This window comes from Geotrypetes seraphini, chromosome 15, assembly GCF_902459505.1.
Source record: "Geotrypetes seraphini chromosome 15, aGeoSer1.1, whole genome shotgun sequence".
In the NCBI taxonomy this organism is placed as follows: Eukaryota; Metazoa; Chordata; class Amphibia; order Gymnophiona; family Dermophiidae; genus Geotrypetes; species Geotrypetes seraphini.
Window position 1 is genome coordinate 12,806,318 of NC_047098.1, and position 23,402 is coordinate 12,829,719.

Sequence of the window (23,402 nt, forward strand, 5' to 3'; positions counted from 1 at the left end):
ATATAAATATGTTTTTTTTGATAATACAGATATCAAATAATGCAATAAAATAGATTACATGAATATGAGTTAGCTGTTAGACTAGATACTAGAAAAACAACAATAAAATAATTGTACATACAGCGTATCAGCTTTACCCACATGCAGATTAAAATCTAATTTGATTAATATGATTTTCCTTAGAGCTTATTTGTGAAAATGACAAAAGTGGGAAACAGTTATATGCTGTGTCCTATTAAGTGTTCTATAAAATATATTTTAATGCATTGGTTGAGTTATGAAATGATTTACTTATGATACATTGTTTATTCTTAGACTGACTCCTGATGCAGGCATCTTTGCCGAAACATAGCCAAGCTGAGCCTCATTCTTTCTGAAGTTTTATTGATCCTTCAAGCTTGAATTGTCCTCAGTTTTATGGGATTTTATGAATAAATTGTGGTCAGATACCTACACCTCTTGGACTCTGAGGTATCCTTGATCTCACAGCAGCAGGACTATGTCCATGATAGATTTGCACAACTGGTGCCTGCAGTGCCTGGGGCCCGATTTATGATTCATTTGCTTGTAAACTCAGCATATGTCAAGAAGGGGCATCGGAGATTAATAGAAGCAGCGTGAAAAGACTTGTCACTATCAATCCAGTGTTGTTGCTTTAAACTGTGATGCTGAGTGAAATTCAGTTTCAAAGTTACTAATGTACTAGTGAGGAATGCTAATACAGAATAATGCACAAGATTCCAGAGTCGTTAGTTTGCTTGTAGAGTTAGGTATACTATTTGCAGATAATTGCACATACTGTGATAGCACTGGTGAGGTGGGTTGTGAATTCTGCAGTAGAGCAGGGCACCTTGCCATTTATTCCTTTTTAATTCATACCCAATAAAGACCTACTATTACGATGCAGCAGGTCTGGAAATTGATAAATGCGGTCAGCAAAAGAGCAGCACTTTTGCATCTTAATATGAAGCCAATAAGGTAAGTGCTACCTATAATTTGCTGTTTAATTTAGTTCTAATCAGTCAGTATACTGCGTTTTATTACCAAGAAATAAAAAACGCTTTTCATGATAACAACCTGTAAGGGTTAAATATTACTGATCACTAATGCAATCTGATCTGTGTATACAGGTGAGAGCTTGAACCTTTGTAGGTTGTAATATATTTCTAGGGGCCAGACATAAACTATATACCAACCAAACAGTTGAATTAAGAGATTATTCGGATCTCAAATGCTCACAGTTATATGCCGGTTGAACAAGTCTTAGCACATAGCTATCATGTGAGCTATCATCGGTCCTTTAAACTCTTGTTATGTAATTTAATTTCATTGATTTCATCTATAAATCTAATTTGTTATGCTATTGCATTTAAAGTTATTGAAATACTTAGCTCGGATGTTGGTTCTTAACCCGGCCTGTTGAGAACTAGACAACTGGACGATGGAAGATCTTCGTTTCACTCTCATTAAAAATGACGAGCTTCTTCAGGAACAGTGCAGTTTATCGGCACTATCAATAAAGCATAACAAATACTATAAATATCTTTTATCTTTCTCAGAAGCCGCTGAACACTATAGATAAGAGCATTTAATGATTCAGACCCCATGCCTTGACAAAGATAGGCGAAACGCGTCGGCAGGGGAGCGATATATGCTGACCGCTAGAGAAAGCAGTGCAACACTATTAATAGAAAAAAAGAAATAAATGAAAAAAAGCTAAGTTATTATCTTTTCTATACAACTTACTATGAGTGAATAATTATCTAATTGACTACTTACAAAGCCATAGGGGATGAATGAAGATCTTAAGAATGTTTTGAAGTTTACTTCAAAAGGTCTTTCTGACACCCCATAAAATAGTATATTTCACATCACTGAAAATATTGTATTTTGGTTGATCTGTCTTGAGTTCACTTCAAGAATTGTTAGAATGGTAAAGGTAGTACAAACAGTTTCCAAGTTCGGGCTGTCTCTATGGGCATAATGACACTGTGCATCTTCCTGCAGCCAGGACTCTTTCTCTATTTCTGAGGGGGCCTGGACTTCAGATTTCCATGCTTATCACACTGGCTTCTCCTGTCGCCATTTTCTCATGGCACATGCTAGACGGGCCCCCCGACCAGACAGGAAGGGCTGTACAGCTCCGTTTAACCAGGAGCCAGTTACCTATTCTATCAAACCCGCGGAGGATCACGCGCTATGTGGCTGTTAGCCTCATCCCTGAAGCTCTCATTAGCGATGTGAGCTTTGTCTGATACCTGTAAGGATGCTGTTGTTTTCCACGGGACGGTAGATGCAGCATCTTGATTGAGTCTAGTGCGTATTCACTTTTAAGGACATACGTATTTCGCTCATGTTGCATGGGGTTAGTACTGTTTTCATGGCTCCAGTTTTCATGGCTCCAGTTTTCATGGCTCCAGTTTTCATGGCTCTTTACATTGTGAAACTTGATTTTTCCTAGGAGAATCTTCTTGCAGATCCTTTAGTCTCATCCTGCCATTCCCTGACCTTCTGCACTTCATTCTGAGGGGATCTTGACTTCTTCCAATGACTCTTCAGGCTTTCTCATGAGGGAGAAGACGCTATAATGTCAGGTCAGGGGGCTGTGAAGATTTTTCAGGATGCTTGCGACTTTGCATCCTCCTCAGGTTTCCAGTTTGTTCTTGGAGTCTCTATGTTTTGTGTTTCCCTTTTCAGTGTTAATGGTCCTCAGGACAGTTCTTGTAGTTCTTTGGGAACTAAGGGACGTTGTTCCACTTACTGCATGGTGCCTGAGACGGGGGCATTGAGCAGGCTGGATCCCATTCTGCTGAATTAGTTTCTCGGGGATACACATTTCTGCAGACAACCTGGGAGTATATTTACATTTTCTCTATGGACTCCGAATCGGCACTTGGTTTGCCTGCCTCTCTTGGAGCAGCGCTTTCGGTTTTGGCACATGCCATTTCGCCTACCCAAGGCTTCATGAACGTTTTAAGTGATGTGGGCGGTGGTACCGTTTTGATGCTACCAGGCGATTCATCTAATTTCTTCTTGACTGCCTGCTTGATTCGGACGACTTCCAGTCGGGCCATTTGACTGACACGAAAAGGGTGATATCTTTTCCTCAGTTCTTTACACTTGCATCTTCGAATTTGCACAGCGCTCTTTTCTCCTGTACTATTTATAGGTATATCGGGGTGATGTTTTTATTCATATAGGAGAGACATGTGTTTCTTTCCGGAGACTTGGGCGTGGGGTCTCAGTCTCAGATTGGTATTCTTCTTCGCTTACCATGACCAAGAGTATGGGATTCTGTACAGTTTCTGGGATCTATATTGCTGACTCCACTGGGGACTTCGGCTTGCTTTCCCCTTCTTACGCTACAGCAGTCGCTTTTGTTCCGGTGGTTCCCGGTATCTGAGGGCTTCAATTATTTGGTATGCTCCTCCTGCATCGCTCTGTATGATTTGGTGGCTCAGCGCGATTTCTCTTTTCAAGGCATGCCTCGGTCTTTGCTGGACTATCTCATGACCACCGACCATCCCGGGCTGTCGGGTTGGGGGGCTTGGTGGCTTCCATCCTCAGCTCCAGGAGTCTGGTCTTCAGAGGCGACTCAGTACTTGTTCATTCTTCTACTCTTGAGCAGGGTCAGGCTACCTTTCTGGAGCTTCAGATCATTCTTCCGGATTACCGCTGAGGGTCCTTTTGGTCAGTATTAGGATGGGGGTATTTCTCTACAGCTTGGGCAGTAGGTGTTGTACTCAGTTGGCAGGTGACATTGTTCTGCTTCAGTGGGTGGACTCTCATATTCTTCTTCTGTTGGCAGATCCTTTTATGGATCAGGATAAGAGTTTGGATAGACTTTCTCTCCGCGGAATCTGAGCATGGCCCATTTCTTGTATGTTACAGTGTACAGCACTGTGTATGCTCTGGAAAGTGTGCATGTTAGTAATAGTGTAATCTTCTGCATCCTGGATATTGAGATTTGTGGCTCAGGCGTTCTAGTTCTTTTTATGGACGTGAGATCTCCTTAACCTATACCTCATGGCCTCGCGTCTCAATTCTAAACTTCCTAGCTTCTTCGGCAGGCCCAAGGAGTGGGAGTTAAAGGGGGTAGCTGCGTGGCTCCTTTCTCGCCTCTGCCATCTCTTTTTCAGTGTTTTCCGCTGGCTGATGATGGCTTGGATTTGCCATCTCGAGCTCGCTTTCCGGGCACAGTATTTGTAGAATCTCTGGATTGGCGGCGCCATCCTTACTATGCGGATTTGATGAGTCTTTCGACAGCCGGACTAAGAAGTTTCCTGGTATCTCCGGCTTTGCTCGCCTAGGGTCCGATCAACATGGATATTTGTACTACTTTAGTATTACGACCTAGTTTTTTGAAAAATCATGGCTGACGTGTAAGGGTTATGCGAAGCAGGTTGTTTCTTCTCTTATCCAGGTGCTACGGACGTCTTCTCCTGTGGCTTCTGCTTCCTTTTGGAGGTTTTTCCTTTCTTGGGTGCTTCTTAACATTTGAACCACTCCAGAGTTCCTTTTTGTCACAAGTGTATTGCCGAGGGCTTAGCGTTCAATTCCCTTCAGCTTCTAGTGCCATTCTTGGCTTGTTACAAGGGCTAGGTATATTGCTCTTCGCTTACTTCTCAGCTTCATGTAGTTCTTTTCCTAAACAGAGTGCGGTATATTCATTCGCCTCTTAGAAATCCCGGTTTGGAGTACAATCTTCACGTACTTCTTCTCAGTTTACCAAAGGCTTCATTTCTTCCTTGTCTTTTGGGACTCTAAAGGGCTCTGCCGTTGAACATGGGGTTTCTTGTGGCCATGGCTTCAGCTCTGCAGTTTTCTATGTTGCAGGCCTTGTTCAGCGAGGATTCCTATTTCTGATTTCCAAAATATGGGGTATCAGTTCGGATGGTACCACTATTTCTTTCTAGGGGGGTGTCATCCTTTCTTTTATGTCATGCTCGCTTTTCCTTCCTTCTTCCTGGGAGGAGAAATTGGGAGCAGTGCTTTTATTCACTGCATTTTTTGGTACGTATGTAGCGTTCTCCGCGAGCTCGGTTTCTAACGACTTTTAGTTGTTTATATCTCCTTTTTGTAATCTTCAAGGGACGCCTCAAACGTATGGCGGCGTCCGAAGCCTCCATCGCTCGATGGGTCCAGGAGGACATTCTTTATGCTTGCTTGCTGGCAGGGAAGCAGTTGGCGAAATAACTTCATGACCATTCCGCCGGAGCGATGGCTACTTCTTGGGCTTGGCCCAGAGGTTTTTTCCTTGGAGAAGATTTGTCTCGCGGCTAATTGGTCTTCCGAGAGTGCTTTCTCTCCGCATTTCTGCTTGGATGTGGGGGCGCATGCGGTATGGGCGTTTTGTGCTTCGGTTGTTGGGGAGGCGGCGTTTGCTTCCCACCCAGATTGAGGATTGCTTTGCTACATCCCATTGGTCTCTGGATTCATCTGCTGCTGTTGCTAGGGAAGGAAAAATTATGTTCTTACCTGTTAATTTTCTTTCCCTTAGACGCAGCAGATGAATCCAGAGCCCCACCCTTTCTGGATATTGTCTCTCGGTTTTTTCTTTTGCAACTTTCGCAGTTTGTTATTATGACAGGTTGTTTTCTGTATTATTGCATTTTGAGATTTTTTATGGGAAATAAGTTTTTTACATGCTATGCCTATTGATGGTTACGGATGCTTGGCCAAGGAGCTATACTGGATAAACAGGAAGAGTGCCAGCCAATAGGACCACCTGTTAATCAGTTTCTCTTTCTCCGCCTGCTGGTAGATGTGGGCTATCCCATTGGTCTCTGGATTCATCTGCTGCGTCTAAGGGAAAGAAAATTAACAATAAGAACATAATTTTTCCATCAAGGTTATCTAAGCGGTTTTACAATCAGGTACTCCCTGCCCTGTCCCCCCTCTCTCCCGATGTCCTGCAGGCCTCCGCCGAGCCTGCCATATGATCTGGTGATCCTTTGGTAGGCCGGGACAGGAGGGATCCCTCCTGTCTCCTGTCCCTGCCAACTCTGAAAATTTTTTTACTTCCCTCCTGCTGCCTCCTGCTGACCGCTGCGCTTTATGTAAAGAAGAGAGAGAGGGAGGGAAGGGGTTCACCACTCAGGACTGCTTCCTGCTTCTGCCACTTCAGTGCTTGAGGGAGGTTGGGAGGAGGCCTTTGCAGCTCAGGACCACTGCTGTGCTGGTGCTTTGGAGGGAGGTGGGTGGAGGGGAATTGAGAGTGTGTTAGACAAGGTTTCTAACACACTCTTAATTAACCAGAAAACCAGTTATCCGGTATCCACCAATCCCCAAAGGTGCTGGATAACAGTTTCAAGTTTATTATAAAATTTGATTAATCGCTTATTCCAAATTCTAAGCGATGAACAAATCAATAAAATTACAAAATTGGGGGACAAACATAACTAACAAAAAACTAAATCTTACAAAACATAATAAAGACTATTTTTAAAAACATAATAAAACGTGAGGAAAGACTGGGAAAAGAAATACAATCTAATTAATAGAAAAGTAAGATTAAAAACAATAGGAAGGGAAAGAACAAAGAATCTCAAAAGATATGAAGATAAAATGAAACTCCTAGACAATTCTTTTAGTTATTAAATGCATCTTTAAAAAGAAAGCTTTTGAGTTTGCTCTTAAATTTCTCCAAGTTTTTTTTCCTCTCTTAAGTAAATTGGAAGATAATTCCATATTTGAGGAGCTGTAACGGAAAAGATGAAATGCCTTTGTGTATTAATAATTTTAAGGGAGGGAATGATTAATAAATGTTGGGTCATTAGACCTCAGTAATCTGGATGAAGAATAAGGAATCAATAATTTGTAAATGAAAGCTGGGGTTTTAGATATCGGAGATTTAAAGATAAGCAAACTTAATTTGTACATTATACGATGTGTGACAGGAAGCCAGTGTGCTTTTTTAAGTAGAGGAGTCACATGATCAAATTTCTTGGCTTTCATAATAAGTTTAATTGAAGCATGTTCTGCAAACATCTGATTTCCCTTTGAGCCATTCCCTTAAATAGGGCATTACAGTAATCGATTTTTGAAATAACCAAGGAATGAAGACTTTGGACATAAAAATTTTGACACTGAACGGATTTGGCGAAGTCTATAAAAAGTTGATTTAACAACGTTACTAATATGGTCATGGTAGGTTAATTTATCATTGAAGATAACGCCTAGGATCCAAGTTTCCAAGTTTCCAAGTTTATTAGGTATTTTGATTAATCGCCAATTCAAAATTCAAGGCGATGTACAAGTAAAATTCTATTTATCAATCTTAGAGTGATACCTTTAATAGAAATTGCAAAGATAAGTTTATAACTATCTTTCCAGGGGAAAAACATAATATTTGATTTATTAATGTTAAGGGCTAATCTGTTGGTGTCAAGCCTTTGATGAATCTGCTCAAGTTTCTCATTAATTGCTGATGTTTCAGAAGAACTATTGGGATCCAGTGGGTGGGGAGTGGGGGGGGGGGGGAGATCGTGGGAGCATCCGGTGGCAGTCGGGAGTGGACATTTCTCCTTCCTGATACTGAGGGGGGCCCTCCATTGGTAGGAGGGAGTGGGCATTCCTCCTGCAAATTTATTTTCTCATGCAAAGGGGGGTGTCCCTTCTGCCAATTTTCACTGGTGTGGGGGTGGGTGTCAGTCCCCGGTGCCAGTTTGTTTGGGGTGTCTATTTTTATTATTATTATTTTTTTTTTTTTAATGAGGCAGATATTGTGCATGTGTAATACACACATAGCATCTGTGCCTTTTTTTTTTTTTTTTTTAAAAAGGTTTCCTGCCCCGAACAGCTTGAGTAGCAGGAGGCTACTCTGGGGCTGCTTCCCAGCTGTTCGGGCTCCCCCTGCCGGCTTTGCGCATGTGGAGAGTCACTCTTACAGTGATCAGTTAGACAGGATAGTCGGGGATTACGATGAACCTCCGCGTGAATAATTTGCATGCAAAGTTGTTAATAGCTCTTTTAGAATCAACCAAAAACAGGATCTGAGCAGACCCATACGGTCTTACCGATCCTCTTTAGTGTATCTGGCCCTGACTTGGTTTGGAAAGTAAACATATATCTATCTACAAGGCAGTACAAAAAAGATGTCTGTGTAGAATTTTATATTTTGCTTTGATAGTGTTTTATTTATATGTAAGTTCTTGTCTAGTTGACCATTTGAAAATATTTTTATTGAATTCTTTGTAGCTTTCTGAAATGAATTTAGGGTTGATGACTGTGTATGTGCCATACAAATTCACTTTACTACAACTTAGAAAATATTTTGTTCTTTTTATTTTATTAGCTGGGAATCACTTAATAATACAGTACTGGGAGCTAGGCCTTTTTCAAATTGTAAATTATCTATAGTATGCCACTTCAGCTGTAAGGGCACATATATTTGGAATAACATGTTTTTCTAAAATTTGGGAGCCTACAGCTAACCATTTTTGTGAGAAACACCTTTCATATAAAGTCTTAGGGCTCGATTCAAACTGTTTGTAGAGCCTAATATGCTCAGAGTACAGTGGATGTATACACTGAACAAATCAATCTGTTTATCTGATTCTGACTCCTCTGATGTTAGGCTCAAGGAAAAGACTTGTCCTGGAATGATCAGAGTGCATCTTGGTTTCTAAGTTTAGGTAAAAGCAAGTTAAATGGATTGTACACAGTAAAGTTATCACAGGTTTAAAAGCTGATCTGCATCATTGCTTTGATTTTGTTAGTGATAGAAGAAAAATGCTATGCACTTTTATTTTATTTCTATAGGATCATGCGTCCTGATGATGCAAATATTGCTGGAAATGTGCATGGAGGAACCATTCTGAAAATGATTGAAGAAGCTGGTGCCATTATTAGTACCCGGCACTGTAACAGTAAATCTGTGGTAAGTAGAGTTGACTAACGCTGGTTCACTTGATTTCAACAAATTTCTGGAGGAAAAATCTATAAGCTATTATTAGCCAGGCAGACTTGGAAAAAATATTCCTTATTCCTGGGAGTGAGCAACATGTGATGAATCTGCTTTTTGAGACTTATGCTGGGTATTTGTGGTATGGAGACAGGGTTAAGTGGACATTTGATCTGATCCATTACATTACATTAGTGATTTCTATTCCGCCAATACCTTGCAGTTCAAGGCGGATTACAAAAGAAGTTATCTGGCCATTTCCAGAGGAATTGAATAGTAGAGCGGTTTGTTACAGAGAATTGGGATGAGTCTTGCGGTGTTAGTTTGTCTTCAAGGATGTCTTGAATACAGTAGTGTACTAAGGGGGAGGTGGGGAGGGGAGGTGGGGGGGGCTGTCCGCCCCGGGTGCAAGCCCTGAGGGAGTGCTCCCGACCTTGCCGTTCAGTCCCCCCCACCCCCGAATGACCGCTCGAGCATACATATCTTAGGGCTCCTTTTACAAAGGTGCGTTAGGGCCTTAATGCGTGGAATAGCACATGCTAAATTGCCCCGCGCGCTAGCTGCTACCGCCTCCTTTTAAGTAGGCGGTAATTTTTCGGCTAGATTGTGAGCCCACTGGGACAGACAGGGAAACATGCTTTAGTACCTGAATACATTCATGTAAACCGTTCTGAGCTCCCCTGGGAGAACGGTATAGAAAATTTAATAAATAAAAAAAATAATAATTTTTCGGCTAGCGTGCGCTAATCTTGTGCATGCACTAAAAACGCTAGCGCACCTTAGTAAAAGGAGCCCTTAATTTTTTATATTCTAATCATAGAAAGGAAGCTCTGGTGGGAATTTTTAAGCCAAAATATAAACTATGTTTATGTTATCATTTGATATACCCGCTAGTAGCAGACTTATTTATTTATTTTTTAAAATCTGTGAATCACTTAAATCTAAAAGATGTACAAAAAGTTTTACATACACAGTTTTAAACACAAACAAACATTGTAAAATGCAGTAAACAAATCAGTCTCCCCCACAAAATTTCCTTACTACAGAATTATTCAAATCTAAAACAAATAATAACCATACAGTTAGAGAAAGGTGTCCACAAATAATTGTGTTTTTAACAATTTCTTGAAAGACATGGATCTTTGCATAATCTTCTTATACCTGGAATTGAATTCCAGAGATTCTTGTCGGCAATTGAGAAAATAGATATTCTAGATTTTACATAGCGAATCCCCTTAAAATCATAAAACAACTTACAAAGAAGTACAAAACTGATCGTAAAGAAAACTAATTTAGCAGCAACCGAACTAGCCATGACTACCTACTCAACCTACTCTGGAAGACATATAAGGGAGAAAAAGAAAAAAAAAGACTAAAATAATCAATTTGGACCAAATACTTCCTGAACTAAGAAAGTTTTCAATTTCTTTTTAAATGCCTCGAAAGAATGTTCCAATCTATGATCTAAAGGGAGAGCATTCCAGCGTGTCAGATTTGTCGCACTAAATATTCAAGAGCTAATTGTTTACAGACAGATGACACAGATAGATGGAACATTGATGTTCCTTTACACAAAGCAAGTGGGCGTCGGGACTCGTATGCTGTGTTAAGCGAAAAAAGATCATCGAGGTAAGTACCTAATCTTCCTATATTGTGCTGCCAGAGGAAACTCAGGCTTCTGGACTGGCACCTAAATGCACCCTCTCTCTTGACAACAAATGTTCAACTCAGCCAACAGAGACAACCCCCCCCCCCCCCAATCATCAGAATGGTCTTTAGTCAGTCTTAAACCTGTTCCTTTTATTCTTTGCCAAATAAAGCCACTAAAAGAAATGATTGTGATTGCATATCAGGTTACCAGTCTATAACAGAAGTCCATACAGCTTTGACACGCAGCTCCTGATTGGTGAGGCCTGACTTTAGTGCAGGAAGAGGCGGTCAGAGCATACCGCAAGTGATTTCCTTCACTCGCCGGCGCTCCTCTCTCCTGCCTCTCCGGCTGCCCTCTCCTGCGAATGACTGGAACCACGAATCGCTGACCGCGAATGACCGGGGGAGCACTGTACATCTTAGGTACCGTAATATATAGAATAGGAGCCCAACTAAAGAAATGTATAACCCAGGTAATTTTGGCTTTCCTATAACTCAGTATATCGCAAACTGTGTGCCATGGCAAACTAGGGTCCTGTGGCGAGATTCTGGGTGTGCAGCAAGATGCTGGCGAGGAGGAGAGGTGCTGGTGTCAGTTGACTGCTTACAGCATATGTCTCTTGCTGTGAGAGGCACGTCCTGTAGGCAGTCAGCCTCTCCTCCTCCAGCACTCCCCACCGGAATAGCAATTGCAGGCTCAGGGCCTCCACGCATTTCCGGATGCCCTCCAGCCACGGCCCCGAGTTTAGTGCGCTGCGGCTTTAAAAAGTTTACAGGACACTGCCCTAACTGCTTCACAACTAGGTGTCCTCTGTGTTTATCATCTTCCATTTCTTTTAAGGAGTTCTGGCTCACTTCAATTTTTTCGGAAATCTTTAAAAACTAATTTATTTGCTAAACACTTTGAAAATTAATTTCCCGAAATTTTGTCTTATTTTTTATGGTTTTTATTTGTTAAGTTAATTATTGTAAACCGAATCGAGCTTTCTTAGAATGATGACTCGTATATAAAACCAAGCCTTAGATTAGATTAGATTCTTGAATTCTGTTAGTGCTTCTGTTTTCTATTTCTTTTTTTTTAATTTTTTTTATTATTATTTATATTCTTTTACAAATTGTTGAACAACAATATAGTGGAAATTAACAATTGAAATAAGAAACAAAAAGTAAATTATAAAATAATTTCACATTTATGACTAATTCAGAATCCACAAACTTGGGAGAGAGAATCCATCACCTCCCAGGGAAGTTGGTTCTGAGGAATAACTCATAACTAAATCACATTACAGAGTGCAGTTGGATTTAATTAACTAACTGCCTGGTTGAGGGGTTCCATGGAAGCCTCTGAAGTTCTTTGAGCTGCCTTACCCTCAATAAAAAAATTCAGTGGTCAGGGTCATAAAATATATATCTAGCATTCTGATAGGTAACGCAGCATTTACAGGGGAAACGTAACTGAAAGTTGCTCCCATACTCAAAGTTAATTGACGATAAGCCAGGAATTTCTTCCGTCTGGCTTGTGTCCATTTCAAAACATCAGGAAATATTGAAACCTTGGAACCATGAAATTCCACATTATCAGTCTTGTAGAATAGACGGAGAACAGCCTCCTTATCCTGGAGGAAAACGAAGGTTACCAGTAAGGTTGCTCTAATAAGTATTTCTTCTTGTAGAGAAGTTTCCAACATACCAGTGAGCTCCAAATCTCCCGGTATGATTCCTTTTTTCTTTATCTTTTTTGGGAATATTCAAATAGTATAACTTTTGTAACGGTGGCATATTATCTTCAGGAAATTTTAATACTAATTTTAAGAAGGAATTAAATAAGTCTCTCGCTGTTTGAAATTTGGAGACTGGAAAATTTAAAAATCTAAGATTCAAATTTCTATTTGCCATTTAACAAATTTTCCATTTTTCTAATAAGAAAAGACTTTTCCTTCAGTTGTGAATTAATGGAAATCTTAAGTTCTGCTATTGATTTTTCTAAATTGTCAATTCTACTGGACTGTTTTTGAAATTTCTCTTCCAAAGTTTTAAATTGGATGTTGGTGCTCTGGACTGAGGAAACAAATTGAGAGCATACCTTATGTAAGGATTCCAGTCCACTCCAAATAGCTTCCATGTCAATCACCTCAGGTCTTATTAAAGGAGCAGGAGTAGACATTCCGGGAACTATCCCAATGGGTCCCACCTCCTCCTTCCCTGTTCCATCACAGGTTTCAGCTCCTCCACTCTCTGGTGTCGGCTGCAAGGAAGTCGACAAGCTACGAACTGCATCCGGGGTCAGGGGTGAAATCTGCAGCGCCGACGGAAAAATCAACTCCGGTGTCTCCTGCACTGCCGACGGTGTCCCCGACATCCTCCCGGGACGCGGAAGAACTCCAGTCCCCAATGGGCTGAGCGACACCTCGCTCTCCAAGACCGAGGTCTGCCCACCTCGGTCAGCGGATGAGCCCGATCCAACCGGAGCAGCATAAGTTGTAATCACCGCCTGCCACAACAACGAAGTAACAGAGGAGGCAGGAAGAACGCCTCTGTTTGCACCTGCGTTTAGGCATGGAAAAGGTAAGATTTTCAAGAAAATGCAGGAGCAACCTTCTAACGTGACTCACTCCGTCGCCATCTTGGATCTCTGTGCTTCTGTTTCAATTGTCTCCATTGAAAGGCCATTCCTTGCATCCAACACCCTTTCCATAAAGAAATATTTCCTGATATCACTCAAATCCACTCCTGTTAAGACTCATATCATTACCTCTTGTTTTGGAACATTCTTTCCTCTGATAAAAGTTTGTTTCTTCTGCATTATTGATATCTTTGAGGTATTTGAATGCTTCTACTATATTCTCCCTCCTGATCTCATAAAATATATGATTTTCAAAATATAGAGGTACTAATCTATTAATGTGACTTTTTACTAGCAGTGAGTTGAGAGCATACTTTCTTTAAGAAAGACTACCATCTAGTGGGAAGAGATTTGAAATACTGCAAAGATGGCATATGCCTAGCTTTGTAAAACAGATGGAAATATTTCGTAGCTGACCCACCAGGAACAAAATTATATTCTAGGGATAAAATTATATTCAGTGTGGTTTAAGTGGGCAGGAGAGGCTCTTGCCAGCCTAAACTATGCAGAGTGGGCCAGCCATTTAGATTCAGTAGCACTTAGCCATCATCCAGTGGCACTCCTGGGTTGTTTCTAGTGCAATAGGGACATCATTCTGGAACACTTGGGTTGTGAGATCCTGTGTAGAGAGCCTCATTTACATTCTTCTGCTCCACCTTCCCATTACTCTGTGCTGTCCTCCAATTCCTCAGTTTTACTCTCTACACCCGAGATGGTAGGAGCCAGTCTGTTTTGCTCATGTTTATTTTAAATTTAATTTTGTTTTTATTTTATCCAGTTTGGAGGCTTTTGGTGCTTCAGAAGCTCCCAATAAAGGGACATCTCTGGCTGCAGAGAACACAGACTCTGAGGGTAGTAGTCTGTAGCCAAGGGGCAGCCTGAATTAATAATCTGGGAGCTCAGGGACTGTTCTCTTGGGAGCATGGCTTGCTCCAGGTTTTGTCCGCAGAGAACTTGAGTGCAAGCTGAGTGGCCCTGTGGCAGTTTTTCACCAGGATCGTGGGCTTATTGCATTCCTCACCCCCCCCCCCCCCACCCCCAGCTTCGCACACAAGTTCCATTGAGGGATGAGATCTCGGTCCAGCAGGTTGTACTGGGGACAGTCTGAAGAATGAAGACCCTAGGCCTTCACAGATAGACCACTCAACTCTCTTTATGCTGATCAAATAATATGAGTTTTAATAATCAAATAGTAATATCTTACAGGAACAAATCACACAGCATACAGAGTGATAGAGAATACACCAGACTGGCCAGGCTGATGGAGAACCTCTGATGAGTTCTGAAACCATGGTTCAGGGAGCTTTCTTTTATATGATTCTGACAGCTCTGGCCCACGTTGGTGCATGTTACATTTCACACTTTCATTGGTTAATCATATTCATTATCTCATATATTAAGCTATGGATTGGTTAACATAAATTGAGTGATCCTATGCCACGCCTTTCCTCATAAGCTTCTCCCTCATTTCCCCGTAAATGTCCCGTTAATATACCAAGTTCCTTTTTTGAGCACCTGGGCCTAACGGTTTTCCGGCTCTGTGGTTGGCCTTTTTGTACACTTCTGTCCATGGTTCATCTTTCCTCTGGTAAAACTTTCAGAAAGTTATCATCCTGCTTATATTTTTCATCAGAACTGTTTTCTCTATAACCACACTCTCTGTTTCTAGGAAAAGCAGAAGTGTCTTTCAGAGTTCACGGACTCCTTTCATGAGCTGACAATTTCTAGTCAGAGAGTCCATTTGCTTTTTCAGCAGCCATTTTAGGTCTTATGCTGTACTGGCTGTGACAGGGAGATTCTCAGGGGTCTTCACCTGAGCTTACAGGACTTTCTCTTTCCCCCCCCCCCCCTCTCAAGAAGCAAGCTATCCAGATATTTGTGCTTGTTTGAGGCAGAAAATTATCTGGCTGTAGTTTCCAGTCCTTTTGCAGCTTCCAGCACCAGCAATTGCACAGTGAGTAAGGCTGTGACAGCCTATGAGAGAAATTGAGGGGGAGGGGGAAGGTCTTTAAAAGTAATTTTTAAAGTTCTCTTGGATTAGGTTATAGTGTCACCTACCTTTAAAATCCTGTTCCCTGAATTTTTTTGACCCCTTATTTAGCTCCTATGGGCCGTTTTTAGTGCTAAAATCACTGCTGTGGTAACTTGGATTTCCCAATTTTGAAATAAAAGCTTCTGCCTGCCTCAAAACACTTTAATTTGGTCCAGAAACCATCCAGATGGACACCTCAGGTCAGGATGCTAAGGATTCTTGTCAGATTTGCAATGGATGGTCGGCTGTGTTCCACATGCCGTGCAGAAGCCACTGGCTTAACCTCTTCTAGTCATATGGGAGTCCCTCTTGAATTAGTCAGAAATTCCAGCTAGAAATGGGAACTGTCGACAGGGCGTTCCAGGTGAAGTGCAGCTGTGCGTCTGTCGTGAAACCCCAGAGTGGACAGCAGGAGTGCCTACCAGAATCTTCTGAGCATCCTGGTCTGTCTTTTGCTCCAGAATTTATAAGCATGTTGTACGATGCATACCTGAATTACAGTGGTCGCAGTGACCCTTTGGGGGTCATGACGGTGATAGCGCCAGGGGTTATTCCCTCTACATATTGGATGACCTTGAACAAACTTCAACTGATCGCCTCCAAGACTGAACTACTATGGATTAGGAATGAAAAATGCTCCTATATACCCACCCTTCCCTAACCTGGGAATAAACTACCTTGATGGCAAAAGACAAAGTACGGAGCCTAGGAATTTCTCTTGACTCAAACCTATCACTATCCAAACACATCTCACAAGTAGTCTTCTCATCCTTTTACTACCTCTGCCAGCTGCGAAAGATAAGAAACTACTTCACGGAACAAAACTTCATGCCTTTGTCCTTACAGGTCTGGATTACTGCAGTGCTTTATTCAACGGTCTTACAGCAAAAAACACCAAACAACTACAGCGAGTTCAAAATGCAGCAGTACTACTGATGAAAAACCTATAAGCCCATGCCCCAGTCTCTCTTGTACTGATATCAGCCCACTGGCTGTCCATAAAATACTTCATTTTCAAAGGTCTAGTGTTGGCATATAAATCCCTCTATTACAACATGACAGCAAAATACTTCTCAGACACACTTCCTCTCTACACCCGAAAGAGAACGCTACGCTCCCAAGATAAAATACACCTGCAAACATCATTAGGACACTCCCTCCAATTCCAGACAGCTTGGAAATGATCCTATTCTCATTTCTTACCAGACCTCTAGAAATGTTTTGGTAATCGCTTAGATTTAAGCAATTCATAAATTTTTTAAATAATAAATCCATTTTGATAATCCGTCGCTAAAATGCGTGTAGGTTAAACGGTCGGGACCAGTTTATTGACCGTGTTAAAGTTTTGAGAATGGGTGGGTGAGTGGGTGGGTAGAGACGGAGATGGGGATAGGGTAACAAAACAGTATAATTTCATGGTTTGTAATGCTATAGAAAACCAAGGTCTTTGTGTGAATCCCTGTCTGGTGGGTGCCAAAATATTTTATCATTTTGATTTCATAGGTCTTAGTTCCTGGATTGTCTTAAATTTTCTTTTAGTATTCTTCCATAAAATCATTGATGCAGTGTTTTGTTTTTTTAAAGTGTTATCCCTCAGAGGTGATATCCTAGTAGGCATTACAATTTTTAATTTGATATCTGTGTAAATTAATCCTAGTTTTTAGCAACTGGCTTATTTCTCCAATGTAGCATTCCTCTTTACACTTTTTGTATTGAATGATATATATACCACATTAGATGAGCATGTGATGGATTCCTTTATGCTGAATGTTTTTTCCCATTTGAGTGACTGTGGGGTCCAGTGAAATATGTTGGCACAGTTTGCAGCTTTGTATATTGCAGGGACATGTGACGTTCTTTTTCTTGTGAGTTTGTGTTGAGTGTGTTTTTCACCAGTTTTTCTTTTAGATTAGGTGGCTGTCGGAAGGCCATCATGGGTGGAGCTGGCACAGATCCCTGCAATATACCGAGCTGCAAACCATCATCACATTTCACAGGATCCCACAGTCATTCACATGAGAAGAACATTCAGCGCTTTTAAGGTTTCACTTAAATTTAATATGAAAATGTAAGCGGTACAGTCTTGCAGACATCTCTTCCCAAGTTGATTACAAACCACTTTGTGTATAGTGAGTGGATTTACAGTTTGTCCCTATTTATAAGAAAGAACAGTTGAACACATAGCATATCAGTATTGACATTTGTTGGCAACTGTAATTTTGCAAATTTGTCTGCATACTGCATTTACCTGGAAAATGTTTCTTTTTTAAAATTTCATTACCACAGTGGCCTAAGCAGGCATTCCCATGTGTGACTCTCATGATTTGTATTATTGTAGGAGCGGTGTTTTGCTGCCTTGGCACGCGTGGAACGAACAGACTTTGTTTCACCCATGTCCATTGGAGAAGTGGCTCATGTCAGTGCTGAAATAACCTACACCTCCAAGCACTCTGTGGAAGTCCAAGTTAATGTGATGTCTGAAAATATTTTAACAGGTAATATCAACCTTTAATTAATCTGATGTAGTATAAATTGTTGTATATAAATTGATCTTATCCATCCTAATCTGGAACTACACATATATGATACATTTCTAATGAATGCCTATTTATGAATGATGGTTCAGACTAAAAGGAATTGTGATACCTACCCAGTAATTCTTGGTTTTTCTTTTGGTAGATGATGAACTCTAAAGCTGCTTCCAAAGTAATGCTTTTTAAAAGTATTCTTGAGACCTTGTTTACTAGAATGTGGTATTCTATAAGCAGTGGTTCTCTCAACCCATCTAATCGGGTTTTCTATATATCCAACCATGAATATGTAGATTAGATTTGTATGCCATGCTTCCTTTGTATGCAAATCCCTCTCCTACGTATTCATGGTGGATATCGTGAAAATCTTATTGGCTGGGTGGGCCCCAAGGACTAGTTTGAGAACTTCTGCTATAAAGGAAGGGAGCCAAGAAAGTAGGTGACTAAACATAGATGTCCCCTAGGCAGCTAAACATAAACACCCCCTTTATAAGGCTGTCCCATTTAACAATTTGCACTCTATATATGTAGGACTTTGGGTTGTATACCATTTGGCTGTTCTGTTTATTTTTCTGAATTTTTACCTTTTTTAAAATAAGAAACTAGATCAGTTAGTATCTTTTGCAAGTGTGACCAGATTACAGGATAAATTCAAAGTTGACTTCTGTAACCATTTTCTTTTTATATCTGTTTAACGTAGCCTAGCTGATTTTCACCTCATGCGTGTCAGCTCCCTTCTGGGCATGAAATCATTATGGCATTAACCATTCGCGCAGTGTAGCAACATACAGTACACATTCGTGCACATCTGAGTTCCTGAAACAGAATGGTTGAATTTTGGGGTTATTTTAGCTGAATGTTACAAGTGGAGTTGGCTAGAATACATCTAGACTACCAGAGTGGACTTACTGGGTCCCCTCTATAGTGCTGTATGTTGCTGACTGCAATAAACCTTTGGCTCCAGTTAGATCTAAAAATCTCTTCCTAGGCAGCGGTTACCATGGGAACCCATTTTCATCTTCCCACATGGCAGCTGCAGGAGGATGGGTGATGATTGCTGTAACATTCACACGCGGTTTATTTTCCTGGTATACCCTGGCACTTTTTCTGCTTTAGAAATCCTGTGCCTGAATTTTTTTTTTTTAAGAACTAGATAAAGCCTTTCTTCTCTTTTTCACACAAAAGATTCACGCTTGGCTCTGATTTACTAATGAAGGGCATCCTAAACTTGCCCTTGAGACCCTACAACTAGTTGAGTTTTCAGGATAGCCATAATGAATATGCATGAGGTAGGTTTGCATATACTGGGTCTTCAGTATACTGTATACACATTCTCTCGTGGATATTAATTGTGGCTGTCCTGTAAACTCAGAGACTGTGGGGACCCCAGGACTGGTTAAAGAAGCCCTGCACCAAAGCATTCTTCTATTTTATGTCTGTTGGGGGTGGGTGAGGGGGAAAACTTAAATCTGGAGCTTCCAAGTTAGTTCTAGGAGCGAGATTTTAGACCAGTCCTAGATTTCTAACAACCTCATCCTGATGTATTATGGGACTTGCAGCACTGATTTCAGTAGGCAGAATTGGGAACTACAAATACTGTACCACATATCTTTGGGATGTAAGCTTAAAACCAGCACTAGCCAAAAAGTCTCCCTTCAAGAATAGGTAACTTAGCAGCTCTGTAAATCAGGAGTTTCCCTTTCCTAGGCAAGAACAGTTTCCCTATTTGTCTCTTGGAAATATATACTACTTTAATCATAGAAGCAGTGCTATATCCATCCCTGGATTTTTATACATAATTTAATTAGCCTGAAGTGAAGGTGATATGCCTTTCTGTTTGGGTTTTCTCACTAAGGACCGGATTCTTAAAACTTACCACGCTTTTAATGATGGTCGCAAAACCAGTTCCATCCGGATTTACTTGCCAGCATTTTGCTGCCTGATTATCAGAACAGCTCACCATGGTCTTTTCCGAGCTTCCTAGCCATGCAAATGTAGTACAACAAGGTAATTATTATTAAAATGGTAGTAAAATGGGCTCATTAATATTTAAATGAGCACTCCGGGCGATTCTCTATCATCGCCGGGTGATTCTCCAAGCAAAGCGCCAGCTTTTAACGCCCAAAAATTACCTGCTGGTCCGGGGGTGCTGGTACTGTGAAAAGCGCGTCTTACACTATTCACATAAATTATAGTAATATAGTGATGGGAAAAAAAATCTCAAAAGCATGCATCTCGAGCGCGTGTATTTGAGGCATGTATTAAAGGCATGTCTTACATGCGCTTGTTGAAAGCTGACGATTGCACCTCTCCTCTCTTCCCCTTCATCTAGTAGTGCTGGCATGCTTATGATTGATACAATGATGTTGCTGGTAGTTCTTCCCCCCTCTTTTCTACCCATGCATCTTTCTGTGGACTTTTCTGCGCATGGGCCGATCGCTATCACCAGCGACTGATCTCATAAATTTGGTGACCCTCTGTGAACCTCACTTGCATACACAGTTCTTTGAGAATGACTTGCCTTTTTTGAATCGTTAGATTTACGGCCGCTACATCAACCTGTTGGATTTTACCAGTGATATTGGAGAATCCAGTCCTAAGAGTTATTTTATTTATTTTTTAAAATTTCTAACTCCAGGCGGTTTACATAGATATGTACTATTCCAATTTTATGTCTGGAGAAGAATGCTTAATACTTTTAACCTTATAATGGAACATAAGCAGACCAGAAAGAGAACTTTCTTATCTTGGCCCAGTTTCATCCACTCCTTTGGGCTTTAAGCATGATCAAAATAAGAGAATTTTCCATCCTATTTATTAACTTGTTCCAGCAACCTTTGGTGTAGTCATTTCAGCAACAGTCCTCATGCACCAGAGCTTGGTTTGAAACATTGCAATCATTGACTCTAAAACTGACTGGTGTTACATCTACGACTATGACTTCCTCACCCAATGAGGGATGGGGTACAGGCCTTCAGGGGAGGGGGCCCTGATGTAGAAGTACACGGAGGGAGAGAGGGACAGAGGGAAGGGGGGTTCAAAGAGACGTGCATATGCTGGATTTTGGGGGGAAAAATAATGGGTCTATAAACAGAGGAGAGGGAGAGAGATGGTGGACAATGGGATTTAGAGAGGGAAGGAATAGAAAGAGAGAGAAGTTGGATACAAGGGATGGCATGGAGGGGGAATAGAGAATTGGATAGGAGGGTAGTTGGGAAGGGACAGGGAGGGATGGTGGACCCTGGGGAGGTGGGGAAGGAGGGAGAGATGTCAGGGTGACAGATTTCCTGTAGATCAGTGGTTTCCAAACCTGTCCCTGGGGGACCCCAGCCAGTCAGGTTTTTCAAGATATCCCTAATGAATATGCATGAGAGAGATTTGCATATAATGGAAGTGACAGGTATGCAAATCTCTCTCATGCATATTCATTAGGGATATCTTGAAAACCTGACTGGCTGGGGGTCCCCCAGGACAGGTTTTGGAACCACTGCTGTAGATTGATGGGCGTGTGAGTTTGGAGTCATCTCTTCTTATCCAGAGTTCAGTTTTTGTCACATTTAGTTGTAGCATTTAGTTGTAACTTGTTTTGGGTCATCAAACTTTTTACTTCCGAGACTTCTGTGCCAGTTGGATTATGGGTTCAGAATCAGTTTGTAAATAAAATCTAAAGAGATAATTGAGCTCCATTAATATTCAAGCTGTTGCTTTTATTTGATATGTTTTACTGTTCAATGGTAAAGTTTGTTCATTTTTACATTATAGTTTCATTATTGACTGTTCAGAACTTTGGTTTTGGGGAGTTCATCGTATCCTTCCTTCTCCTGTCTTTTACTCAAAGCTCTTGCATGCTTTGGAACAAACTGAAGGGGGCAGCAGACTCCTGGGAGAAGGAGGAGGTTTCAAAATCTGTGATTGACTTCTTTCTGCAGTATGCTTGCAAGAATGGATAGAGTACCCTAAGGTTCAGCATACCATTCCTATCTACTGGAAAGACATTATCAAGATAAGAACCTAATCCCTTTTTCATGCTTCTATATGAAACACATATAGAATCCACCACTGGTCTATGGGCCTTGCATTGAAGGTCCCTGAATTAGAAGAATAATTCTCTTTGCTTTTTTTCATGAATATTTTCTCTCCATTATTTTTGCCTGCTTATACTCTCTTCCAATGAAATACATTTTGCTGATCTCAGAAATTCCCTAGCTGGCCTAGTTGAAAAATATCAAGCTTTGCTTTTTTCTGACCATGGTGAGTAATTTGAAACAACATGACATTAAAACATAAATATCATCTCTTTGTACAGACTGACTTTCTTTGGCTTGTTCTTTAGGCATTACACTTTTTTCTTTTATAGTATGAAACTGCCGAGCTTCAGTCTTGAAAGATTCTGGTTTGAGAGCAATTAAAGTTTAACAGTAATGCTCACAGATATTCTGTTTTCTAAGTACTCTAGCGCGACTTTGTAAAAGAAGCCCTAAGTGAATTCTATTAAAGTTAGGCACACTGTTTAGAATCACGCTTTGCACTGCCTAAGCAGCGTTAAGTATTGTTTATGGTTATTTAAGATTTGATATACTGCTCCTGCATTTTACTGACCTAAACGGTTTACAGTCTATCTAATTAAAATGAAATTGAGAAAAACTACCCTATCTGTCCCGAAGGCTCACAATCTAGCTAAAGTACCTGATAAACTAAAAATATGTAATAACAACATATAATACATTTCCAAGATAAAAAATCAAAGAAGATAAAAAATTAAAAATAAAACAAATTATCACAAGAAATTGGAAATGTCATGATAGACTTAATTACACGTTCTGGTGGGCGAGTGTGTGCAATATCTATAAATATGAAAGAATGAACGCGGAATGCTTAGGTTTGAGTAATACATTTAATAAAATATGGAGCCCATTGACTGCATTTGTTAACAAATAATAAGGATTTTGTAATTGTTGCTTTTCTTTCTTAGATTTCCTTACACATTCAGGGTGGGCGGGGAGGGAGGGATATTTTGAAGGTTTAAATATATGAGTATATTTTTGTAATAAAAATAGGATTTAAGATATTAATAGTTGAATGATAGGGGGGAAAATGGTTGTTTCATGATATTTTGTGTATTAAGGTGCATTTTATGCAAGCTTTTCATGTTATAATTTCTGTAATGCACTGCCATTATTTAAAATTCAATAAAGTTTATAAACAAAAAATAAATAAATAAATAAAACAAATTGCTAGGCATTCTAACTTTTAGGTGCACCTTATTTATGCCAGGGTTTTCTTGTCCTAAAAGCGTGCGCCTAAATCATGTGCATCACCCAAAAACACGCCCATGTTCTGCCCTTAACCACACCCATTTTTAGGTTAGTGCTTTGGACTAGGCGCCTGCCACGAAGGGCACCTAACATTCTATTAACTTCAGTTAACTTCAATGATGAGGTGCTAATTGCCAGTTATTGACACCGATTTGGTCTATCAAGTTAGACACCTTCATTGGCTAGGTGTGCCAATATAGGCACATAGCTTTAGGCATACGTTATAGAATTTGGGCTAGGCCTTAAAGCAATCGTGTTATGGGAGTCCTATTCATATTATTTGGTTCAAATGTGTTAAAATTATATTTACAAGTTGGTGTTTGACACCTGAATATTTTTGAGTCTT

General features: G+C 40.5%; 1 protein-coding gene across 4 annotated transcripts in view; it reads left to right on the forward strand.

Moving 5' to 3' along the window:
* Window positions 1-23,402, forward strand: part of ACOT7 (acyl-CoA thioesterase 7) — a 147,275-nt gene that overhangs the window by 7,291 nt on the left and 116,582 nt on the right. For 3 of the 4 annotated variants that reach the window (XR_004537126.1, XM_033922496.1, XM_033922498.1), the window contains 3 exons: window positions 316-471; window positions 8,764-8,881; window positions 17,549-17,705. Coding sequence is in view for 3 of the 4 variants with exons in the window: in XM_033922496.1 (XP_033778387.1) it covers window positions 428-471; window positions 8,764-8,881; window positions 17,549-17,705 (319 nt within the window). In the remaining variant the exon portion in view is untranslated. Of the gene's footprint in view, window positions 1-315; window positions 472-8,763; window positions 8,882-17,548; window positions 17,706-23,402 lie in introns of those variants that run through there. The other variant, XM_033922497.1, reaches the window with a different exon arrangement.